We start from the raw sequence: 11762 nt of genomic DNA, 5'->3' as shown, positions 1-11762 counted from the left end.
GGTTTATTGAATGCCACTACCTGCGAAGGCGAGCTCGGGGGGTGGTTTTCTCAATCGATTACCTTTCCCTTAACGAGGAGATAAGAACGCCAATAAATTATTAAAACAAACCAAAAAAAAAAGGACGATTCGATCCTCCCATTATCGAAATACCAGCTTCGAATCAAGACAAACTCGCGAGCTATAGAGCATCCCGAGCGCAACCAACCCTTTCCCCAGAACTAGCGACCCGACAGCCGCCTCGCCGACAGCCGCCTCGCCGACAGCCCCGGTGAGTCAGACAGCCTGGGAACAGGAGTCGCTCGGGTCCTATCGCCTCATTTGACGCTCCGCTGCCCTTCCCACGCAATCCGACTCTCGGGCTAAATAGGACAGAGGGCGGGCACGGGGGAGGGGCAGCAGGCACTGTGGGTATCGGGCCCCGTGGTGTCCATTTTATTGTGCCTCTTATAGTGCCACTTGGAGAAGGGGGTGGGGGGGGGGAGGGGACATGAGGGCGTGGAAGCCCATTATTCCATTGAAGGTTCGTCGTAAAGTTAAACAGAGGATTTGGTCAAATTGAGAGAGGGAAATTCTAAAACATTAAAATGGGGTGTTCCAATAATAATAAAAAAAATCATGACATCATTAATTCCACATCTTTTAAATAACTTATTTGAATATATATAGCTATATGTATAAAAAGACTAATGTGTACGTCTGCCATTAGCGGTTTGTGTCTGAAGGGAAATCATCTGCAAGTTTTGGCGCCATTAATTACGATCTGCGTGAAAACTCCAGCTAAACCAGTTTGGCTCAAAATGACTCATACTGCATGTGCAATAGAGCAACACACATCAGCAATTGCAGAATGAAAAAAAAGAAGGAAAAAAATCTATTAGTCATATTTACCTGTCATATATCTGCAATGTCATCATCGTCTAGCCATAAAAAAAATAATGATTAAGGATTACGCACCTATTTCGAACATTCAACCTTTCCCATAAATAAGATAAACAAAACGTTACTGGCCTTTTTTTCAAACTGAATTTCTCCCAATAAAGTCTCGCCACGTGGTCTAAGGTAAACATGGCAGGCGGTTCCCCTCGCCGTCCCTACCCCTCAGCTTCCCCTCACCTTCCCTACCCCTCAGCTTCCCCTCACCTTCCCTACCCCTCACTCGAGAGACTCTCCAAACATATGAGTGTCGCCTTGTGTACATTCCCGGTCAAGATCGATCTATTTCAGGGTCAGGTAGTTGAGGGAACAGACGGGTTGCGTTACAGTGATTTGGTGACACATGCTTATCTCCCCCCCCCTCCTCCCCCTTCCCCCCCCCTTGTGGTCGGTAATGAAGGGGTGACTGATACGGATTCAGGAGGGGGGGGGGGGAGGGCAAAAGAGGGGAAAGAGGAGGTGAAAAGAAGAGAAAAGAGAGAATAGAGGAGAGGTGAGAAGAAAGAGATAAGAGAAGAGAATGGGAGGAGGAGTTAAAGTCGGGAGAAAGGGGGGAGGAGGGGAGGAGACAGATAAATACGAGACGTGAGAGAACAAGAACAAAACGTATCCCGAATCACAAGGTATGGATAACAAAGAAAGGATGAAAAGAAGAGAGGAGAGAAGAGACAGAGAGAAATCAAGTCTAATTAACATCTAATTATTCCCCCCCCCCCTGTAAAAACAATTGAAGAAATACAAACAAAAGAATTATCGTCCCTTTCCTAATTACGGCTTTTCTCTTTCCTCCCTCTCTTCCACCCTTCCATCCATCTATCCGTTTATCCATCCTCTTCCATTCCGAAAAGGGAGATGGGGAAGGTGGAAGACGGAGGGAGAGGAAAGTGGAGGGCAAGGGAGGGGTTGGAGGGTGAAGGAGGGAGTGGAGGGTGGAGGTGTAGGGATGAGAAGGGAGATGTTGGAGGGAGGGAGGGAGGGAGGGAGGGAGGGAGGGAGGGAAGGAGGGAGGGAGGGAAAGAGGGAGAGAGGGAAGGAAGAAGGGAGGGAGGGAGAGAGGGAGAGGCAGTAGAGACGGAGACAGAGACAACGCTGACCTCCCCCCCCCCCATTGTCAGCCCACACGTTTCCCACATTCCTGTCCATTATAGAGGCATCAGACACTGCTGAAGGGATGAACTCTCACTGACATTAGCGTGATGGATGTCCCTCCTCTTTACTTTTCCCCCTTTTTCTTTTCTCCTTTCTTCCTCTTTTTCCCTTTTATCCAAGTTTTCTTCGAAGCCTCTTTTGTCATGCGAATATTTTTCTCCGTTTTCTCCCTACTCTCTTTTCCTTCGTTTCTTCCCTGATATTTCTAACTTTCCTTCTCCATTTCTCCCTTCTTTTATTCTTCTCTCTCCCTTCTTTTATTCTTCTCTCTTCCTTTTTTATTCTTCTCTTCCTTTTTTATTCTTCTCTTCCCCTTTTTCATTCCTCTCTATTTCCTTCCTTTCTCCCCCCCTTTTTTTTCCTCTAATTTTCCTCCTTCATTTACCCTCCTTTTTCATCGGCTTCTCCTTCGCCAAAGACCTTGAAGAAAGAGCCAATTAGCAATCATTAAACGACCCGAGAGCTAATAAATGAGCAACTTCCGGTCATGTGGCCTTCCCTCAGGTGACACCATGACGCAATCGCCACGGCAACGGCGATGGCGACCCTCCCCCCCCCCCTTTTCCCCTCATTCGATTCGGTCACGTGATCAACGAGGGGAATTTTTTTTTTTTAAAGGTCCAATATATTCTCGAAAGAGGGAGGAGAAAATTCAAAAAAAGGGAATTTTTTTTTATAAGGTAACATGCGGTAAGGGAAGAGCGAGACAAAAATGTAAAAAAAAATAATTTTTCCCTTCATTTTCACTCATCATCATTATCTCTCTCTCTCTCTCTCTCTCTCGTTCATTATTCGAATTCCTCCATCCCCCTTATACGAACACGGCGCGTCCCTTTCTCTCCCTCCCTCACCGCACTATGCCCCGACGTGGGTGGGTTGCCAGGCATGGGCCGTGTGTGGGCGGGCGTGAACATAGCTGGGTATTGGACATGGGCATACTCTCTCGGGGATTCGGGCCTTTATCTGGGTACTGTGTCCTCGGCGGCGTCTTAGGGCTTTCTCACGGACACCTTTTGTGGGAAACGCGTTCCTAGGAGCATGGTGTGTCTGTGAACGTGAAAGTGAGGGGGTATTGTATTTACGGAGGAGGAGGAGGGAGGAGGTGGAGGAGGTGGAGGAGGTGGAGGAGGTGGAAGGAGGGAGGAGGTGGAAGGAGGGAGGTGGTGGAGGAGGGAGGAGGGAGGAGGGAGGAGGGAGGAGGTGGAAGGAAGGAGGAGGTGGTGGAGGGAGAAGGAGAAAGAGGCAGAAGGAAATGGAATATATGAGAGAAAAAAAGAATGAAAACTCGTAAGAATAACAAAAATATAGGAATCAAAGGACACCGAACATAAATAAAGTGACAATTGTAATGAGAAGGGAAAAAAAAAACAAAGCAGATGAACAAGAGAAAAAACTGAGAGAACGCGAGAGGAAGGAAGCAGACACAGAAGTAGCGGCTGGCCTGTGTAAATCTCTCGTCGAGCAGAGGTCTCCCGGGTGCGCGTGTGAGGCGACGTCCGCGGAAAGTTATAGGCGCGGCCGACACTTGTGGGCGTAGGGAGGTTAGAGGCGGGGCTCGGGCGGGCGAAGGGGGGGGGGAGAAGGGTGTTGTGTGGGCGCCGGAAATCACTAGTGTCAGTTACGGCTGGCAGTTAAGACATTCTCTCGCCCAGTGCCATTCTAAGGGGCGTCCGTCTCGGTGGCACATGTTCTCAAGATTTTACGCTCTTGCGTTTCCGGGTCCTGTCGGGTGAGTTTTGTTCTCCCTCGGTCTCCGTGGCCTGCGTGTGTCTCCCGTGCCACGAAAAGGTCACGCGAAACACGGCCCGTCAATTCCTGTCCTCCTTGCCGCGCAAAAGCATTTCCCTTCCCTCCTGCGTGGCACAGGGCCGCCGAAGCAAGGAGATTCCCCGGTGCCCTTGGATCGCGTATCCACCGGCGGACTCGCACTTGGCCCTCCGCTGCAGCGAGGGCCTGGGAACGCGTCGAGGTACATTGGGGAGGGGGAGGGGGGGGATGAAGGAATGAGGGGGGGGGGTGGCATGTCTTATTTCTTACATGACAGACGAGGTGCCTTTCGTTACGCTTCTGCCGGCGAGAAGCATGCGGAATCCGATCCCTCTGTTTAAAATCTGGTAAGTTGGTAACGATGCTTAGCGCGTCATACGAGACCTGTGTATTTCCTGGTTTCACAAGGGACACGGGGAAACAAGTGGATAGAAAAATGTCTTGTGAGAATCGGGCGTTTCTCTGGAGAGGGGGAAACGATAGCGGCGTAACGGACTCGAAACTTTCTGTTAATTCAAAATTCGAAAAGGCTGTGTCCTTCCCGCGCGCGCGACGTGAGCCAACCACCGTCCTCTTAAACAACAATGACCAGCTCGCATTAGGTAAATGATATCGTTAATGATCGGAGGCCTATCGAGGTGTAAACTAATAAAGTAATAAAGGGCGAATCTTTGAGCGGGCGCAAGCATAATGATCCTTAGGCCAGGTGTGGAGCGTGCCGGCCGCCCCTTGTCAGATCGGCTTATCATTAATCAATCCCGCCGCCCGATGCAGAGTTATTTCGCGGGCTCGCGCGCACATACTCCAACAACTGGCATTGTTGTACACCCTTCCGATCGATAGCGCAGGGGCCGCCTGGCTCACCCTTTGTAATTATCAAATTACAACAAACTACCCAACTTGTTTTGACATTCAAGGGCTTCTAACCTCCAACGGATGGAAATTGCAGAAAGGGAGAAACTTCGCCATATTTAGCAAACATGCCAATCCGCCGCCGACCGAACAATGGCGGCGAGCGGCGGACAATAAGCCGCGGCAATTAGGAGCCGCGCACGTGCCTCAGCAACAGATCGCTGACTTCTGCGGTCCGATGCACGTGCTCGCGCCGACCGCATGCCTGCGTCGCCCAGCGCAGAGGAAAAGGACCAACACGCGGCCTCCTGAAGGTGCAGGAAAGCCTCACTTCTCCCTCCGGGGTTGTGGCTCCCTTCCTGCGAGCCGCGAGGAGCCACGGCGCGCCGGAGAGTGAAAACAGCAGGCCCCTGAGGTCACAAATCCCTCACATCCGTTGGCGGAGTCGCGTCAAAATTAGGCCTGCGGTCACGCCACTCGGCCCTCGATCGCGGTAATTGTCAAAAGCAGATGCTAATTGATCCATCTTAATTGCCCTTCAGCGGACATCGGCCATCGACCAGAAGCTGCTGCTCCACAAAACCTCAAATGGCAGCAGAAAAAGAAACTAACAAACAACAAATGCGCAAACTAAAATATCATCTGAGTATGAAACTGCGAGAATCAAGAGCGGTGTGACATCCAAATACCCTTCCCTCTTTTTTCTTTTTTCCTTTCTCCTTTCTCTCTCTCTCTCTCTCTCTCTCTCTCTCTCTCTCTCTCTCTCTCTCTCTCTCTCTCTCTCTCTCTCTCTCTCTCTCTCTCTCTCTCTCTCTTTCTCCTGTTGCTCGCTCTCCCTCCCCCAAAAGGTAACGCTTAAACTGCCATAAAGTAACCGATTTTACTGCCTGATAATATTGTTTTGCCCCTCTCTTAGGCCTCCATGAAAGTGCCGGCCGCGCAAAAAATGGCAGCCGTAGGCCTAGCAGCTTTTTTATTATTGTCACACTGGTGGGCTTGGAAAGTTTTTTTTCACCCTTTCTGTCTTTATGGCCGACGAAGGAGGATCTTAATTCAAATGTTGCTAAGAACCGCCATCGCCAATTGGTTCTGGGTCAAAGAACTCCCCAGGGTGTGTGTGTGTGTGTGTGTGTGTGTGTGTGTGTGTGTGTGTGTGTGTGTGTGTGTGTGTGTGTGTGTGTGTGTGTGTGTGTGTGTGTGTGTGTTGTGTGGAACAGAGAGGGAAAAGAAAACGAAACTCGAACGATCTCGTTTCTAAGTAACACGTAAGGGCGATAACGTATCATTAAGTGAGGAACACCCCTGATGAGGGTGTCGGGTGCCATATGACACCCTCGCCGCTCCCCCTTGTTCATCTCTTGCTATATTTACGTCCCCCCTTCCACGCAGGGGTCACTGCCCCAACCCCTTCAACCCCATCCCCGCCCCCCAAGGCCCTGCCCCGCCCCTCTCCCTGGTCACGGGCGGTTCGACTCTTAGGTCAAAGCAAACCATACACCGCGGCCTCGCAAAACCACTTTCCAGCCGCGTCGTAGACCTAGGAATTTATAATCGAAAGTAAAAAAAATAAAAAATAAAAAATTCCCTTTTGCTTTCGTTCAATGGAGGCCAGGAGGAAATATCATGAGATTTTATATAAAGATATCCAGAGAGATGGCATTTTATTTTTTCTTTCTTTTCGAGAATTTGCGCTTCAATCCTCGGAGATGTTCCCATGAGGATCGTCCGGGATAAAGCAGGGTTGAGAACGTTCAACGCCCCGGGAACACGACACGTTGTTCTTGATTGACAGCTCTCTCTCCACCTCCTTCCTCTCGCACCGCCACCTCATCTTGCTTCCAAATGACATGTGTCACGTCGTCATCGCCTCATGTTACTAACACAATCTCTGAGTAACTCTCACACACATTCACACATTCACACACACACACACACACACACACACACACACACACACACACACACACACACACACACACACACACACACACACACACAGAGAGAGAGAGAGAGAGAGAGAGAGAGAGAGAGAGAGAGAGAAGAGAGAGAGAGAGAGAGAGAGAGAGAGAGAGAGAGAGTGAAGAGGATTTCCTAAGGATTTCTGACACAAAATAACAAACAGGAGAGAGAAAGACGGATGAACACGATGAAAGGGAAATGTTAAAAGAGATTCCGAGTCATTTATCGAAGCGATCTTCTTTTTTTCTCTCTCTCTCTTTTTTTTAATGAGAATGAGAGCGCGAAAGAAGACACAAAAAAATGACACTCAGACTTTAGAATAACAAACCGAAAAAGTCAAAGTCAAGAATGAGTAGAGAGACAAGGATAAAAAAAAAAGTAAGAGGGAGAAGTAGAAAAAAAATATGTACTATGGTTAAGCTCCTTTCCCGAAATCTCGCACCAAGTTCCCAGGGCAGGATCTTCGCATAGGCCTATCTCCCCTATCTCCCTCCCCTTCCCTCCATCTCCCCCTCCTCCTCCTCCTCTTCCTCCTCCTTCTGCAGGTTGTAAGCCAAGCTATTAAGACAAACCGGGTCGAATTTGAGCGCCTTGGCTTAGTTACGAAGCCGAAGGAGCGGAAGAGGAAGAGGCCGAGAGGAGCGTTTAAGAGTTTGTCACCCGCGCGCCGAAATTTTGATGGATCGTTGCGTGCAGTCCAACCGCCGTCCCGCCCGAGGTGGTGGAGGATGAAAGTAGGACGCGAAAACACGTGATAAAAATATATATATATATATATACAATAAATAAAAATGGAATAGAACACTAAAAGAAAGAGAGAAAGCAGGAATGACGACGGCCCGACGTACCTTGATCTCCTGAACGCCGACGGAGTAGTCAGTGTAGTAGGCGAGGAGCTCGATGGACAGAGGGCGGCACTGACGGAGTTTGGACGCCAGCAGGAGACACACAGCGCCCAGGAGTTGGAGTTGCGTCCTCTGTACCACGCAAGCACACAGGAACCGGTCGAGGAAGTTGATCGCGACAGCAAAGACTTGGTCCTCGCATGCCTGTTCCTCACACACCTGGAGGAGGAGGAGGAAGAAGCAAGTTGAAAATGCAGGAAGAGAGCAGCAGGGAATGCGAGATTTCACGCGACGTTAAACCTAGTATCTTAATCCCCTGGTATCAAACACAACATTACACATGATATAAAACGAACAAATCTATTTCGGACGACGAAGCGGAACCATTAATCCCACTTTCTACGCCGTGCCCAAGATGGCGGACGCGGGGGGGGAGGGGGGTGTAGCCTCTCAAAAATGCATTCGGAAGTCTGTAAGTAATCTTTGGGTACAAGTAAACGGTCGGTATACAGGGACCAGCCTACAGGGAAACGTTACAGCCGCAATTTAGGAGTCCTGTAACTGTAGCAGCGTACCCGTAAGGACTAGATGGAGGGGTGGGGGGGGGGGTCATAAAGTGATTATTCTCTCATCTGGGGGGAAGGGGAGCCTGATGCGTTTGGTTATTTTTACGAGCTTACTGGCAGCGAGATGTGGATGATGCACGTATTCAATAATATGCGCGGCCCGAGTTCGACTTTCTCTTAAAATTATGCAAAGAAATACCCCAAAAGGCATTTGGCACCATCTCGGGGCTCGAGGATTCCCATAGTTAGCGAGTCCCACGAAATCCTCTCGCTCCTACAGGACCTTCATAACGAACCATTCAGTATATCCTCCTTCAGTATCTCAACGCTACCACCTCAACCCCATCCTCCCTCTTATAAAAAAGAAAAACGAGTTAATACTTAATATCCGTTCCCATTAGCCCCTCTACAACGAAAGGTTCGCTGTAACGAGGCCCAACCCACGTGAAACCCTCCCCGCCTGGGCATAGGCCATAGGCCTGGGACAGCGGTCACACATGCATCTCGCCGCGCACTCTCGCCCTTCTGTACGCGGAGGGTAAGTGTCAAAACCGCAGAGTGCTTGCGGCGTGGGGATACGACTCTCGATCCTCAAGCAGTGGCCGCAGCCTATAAGACGCGGCTGACCTAAATCTCTCGAGACATTTAAAAAGTGGAAGTTTAAGGAGGTATTTTCTAGTTCCCGAGCATTCTAGTGGATTGGAATGCGTCTATACGTCAAGAAGACGATCTTGAAGAGTAAAACAGGGGCTTTAGACGCCCAGGGACCAAGTACATGAGGGCCTCCACCTGCATTTTTCTAAGTGAGGCGGAAGAGATAGAGTCACCTCTCTGACATCACTGTAGGGGGAGAATGGAGGGTCTGGAATACGCAAACTTGATGAAAATTATTCAAAAAAAGGTGATCAATATATCATATCTATTATGTTTGACTTAGTAAAAGAACACGCATGATGAAATATACAGACGATACAACTTTGGGAATCAAGCGGTTCTTCGTCGAGTGTCGTTCGCAGAATTGTAGATTTTATAATTAGTTCCGCCCACGAAATAAAGTCCGGCCTCGCCTTTATCCCGGCAACAATCTCAGCCCTCCAACGGCTAGCTCGCGGAAACACGATCCTTTCACTGGACTGGTCAAAATGAATCCATAAAATTCAAACAGTTCCGTTTCTTTTAGCTACTTCGTGTTGTGGCCGCAGAAAGAGAAGGAAGCCCCGCATTGTGTGTAGGCCTGAAGTAATGCTAGGCCTAGGCGATGGCCGCGACTTTGACAAATATCGGTTCTGTCACGTGTATTGAGGAACAAGAAGGACCATGTTGGGAGGGAGAGGGGGTGTGGGAGGAATGAAAGTCCGGACTGCCGACGACGAGCTTCTGATTTCCTGCCGGACTCCTCAAAAACCTCAAAATCTTGGATCCCCCGACGTATTAACGTGATAAGCAATCAGCCACCGCTGCATCCTCGAAATAGCAGAAGTGGCCATCCTGCCCTCTGCCATGCCCTCGCCGAGACATGTAACCTAAATCAAACACGTCCTTAGCTTTATTACCAGCTCCCTGACCCGTAAACAAACCGACACAAAGCCCCAGCCGATTTCCATCCTGTCATTAACGCCCCAGATCCTTTATTCCTTTCAAAATCTCTTTAGCAGGCCCAACCAGCAAGAGCTGCAGGATGTGGTCAGGACAGTGGGTGGACAATTAATGTAGGTTGGACGGCCCGCTGTGCCCGCCTGTCTAGCCAAGATACGAGGACAGGCTAGTCTTCTCGTCGATAATTGCTACAAGGTCCCAAAGGCCATCTGGGAAGTCCTGAATATACACTTAGGCGAGGTCGGCTGCTGGGAGACCGTTTGTTACCTACAAGAGTCGGCGGAGAATGTGCTGGCGAGCCTAGCCCCTCCCTCCTACATTATGAGGCTCCCCGCAGGTTAAGGAACATGTTGATGGCTCGAAGACGTGGTTACTGTTGATGAGCAACATGGCCGGGGATGAATGTCCTGTTGTCCAGCCAGGACGAACGCGTATGTGGTCGGGAAATGCGTTAAGAATTTTTTTTGGAACATGTGGATTTAGTTAGGGCCATCTGAGCAAGGGGAGGGAACACATGGACACGGTCAAAGGACCTGCGGACACGCCGAGGGGACACGGCAGAGGGACACAGTGTGAGGCCCGTCTAGTGGCCGCGTGAGGGATGAAGTGTCACGTGTCAAGTTACAGGCATTTCCTCAACCTTGAAGGAGTTTCATCGTTATTTTTTCTAGAAAGTTAACCCAAGTTACCACCTTCCAATGACTGTAAACACGGAAAATCTATTAATCAGTCATACCGGCTATCTCCTTATTAAGTTGATTCACAGAGCTGCCTTTAATATCACCCATAATCTAAGTCATGAAATCTTATCTTAACTTTGCAGCCATTTACAGACAGCTGGCTGGCGCCGAGACACCACATTTTTGCTCATATCAGCTGAGAAAATCCCTGAAGCCACCTCGGCACCTTCTGATATTCTTGAGTTCTTAGGCCTACCCGCCCACACATACTTGAACTTGGTTATGCCTTCAGTCAGTTAATCGTAAATCGATGTTAGTGTTAATTTCTGCGTAACCAAAACAGAACCATTTTCTAACGATGAGAGGTGGCAACAAGGATGTCATTAAAACGGCTTATCAAAACACATTATATTACATGTTACATAGTAACAGGTTAAGTAACTAACGATTATACTAAGATAATTACATTCAAAACTTTTTTTTCGCGTGAACTCCCCAGAAGCAAGAGCAACACGTGGTTTGGTCGCGAGTGGAAACGCGTTCGATACCAAGACGGAAATTCCCTCAACCGTTTCAAATTCAAATCGTGCTAAAAGTTCACTCATACTTACATCCAACATCCATCTGGTGACGACCTTCCGCATGTAAGGCTGGATGTCACTCTGGATGTGTTTGAAGTAGTTCTGTGCCGGCATGGTGAAGGGCTGCAGCTGCAACAGGTTGGTCAACACGCGACTGTCGTGCAGTAACACGGGGTCTTGCAGCGCAATCGGTCCCTCTGAGCATGCAGGCACTTCAGCACAGTATAACTCCTCCATTTTCCTCCTTGCGTTGCGAGTGTCACTTAATCCAAGACTTGGGAGAGCAAAAGGCTTGGTCGCGGAGCCGGTGTCAATGTCCAACTTCACAACATGTTATTTGCTCTCTCGGCGACAAAATAATCCATTCGTATCAAAATCCTCAACAAATGAACACTCCACTCTCTTCTCGATCAACCAAAGTCACCATTCACTAAATCCCTTATTGACCTGCAGCACTAAGAAGTCTCACGTAATAATCCTCAGAAGTCAGCGGCTCAAGATTTCAGAGTCAAGTCACGATGCGCAGAGAGCGAGGGCTGTACATCCACTCTCCTCAGCTCCCACACACACACTGACCTCGCTGGGGACTCGGGGGGCGAAGGTCTGGTCCCGCAGCAGCTGTTTCTCGCCAGGGGAGAGAGAGAGACACGCTCCGGTTGCCAGTGCTGCGGATTTTTTCCCTTCCTTTATTCTGTATCCTATTTGCCGAAATTTATTATTGCTGTGGGGAAGTGTGAGGATTTTATTCTTTCATTATTTACAGGGAGGTTTAGATTGCGTGTTGTCATTAATATGGAAGAGTTATTCTTTTGTTTTAATAATTCGGGTATG

The 11762-nt window shown here is 49.0% G+C and overlaps 1 protein-coding gene across 1 annotated transcript in view; it reads right to left on the bottom strand.

Annotated features, from left to right (window-relative positions):
- Window positions 1–11516, bottom strand: part of LOC119596098 (G1/S-specific cyclin-D2-like) — a 46453-nt gene extending 34937 nt beyond the window's left edge. The window contains exons 1-2 of the mRNA XM_037945237.1: window positions 10962–11516; window positions 7512–7727 (exon numbers count right to left, since the gene is read on the bottom strand). Coding sequence (XP_037801165.1) covers window positions 7512–7727; window positions 10962–11168 — 423 coding nt within the window. The 5' untranslated portion in view covers window positions 11169–11516. The remainder of the gene's footprint in view (window positions 1–7511; window positions 7728–10961) is intronic.
- Between the last annotated feature and the right edge of the window lie 246 nt (window positions 11517–11762).

The sequence above is a fragment of the Penaeus monodon genome, chromosome 37, assembly GCF_015228065.2.
Source record: "Penaeus monodon isolate SGIC_2016 chromosome 37, NSTDA_Pmon_1, whole genome shotgun sequence".
NCBI lineage: Eukaryota > Metazoa > Arthropoda > Malacostraca > Decapoda > Penaeidae > Penaeus > Penaeus monodon.
Note: the sequence above shows the minus strand (reverse complement) of the source record. Positions and strands in the feature narration are given on the sequence as shown.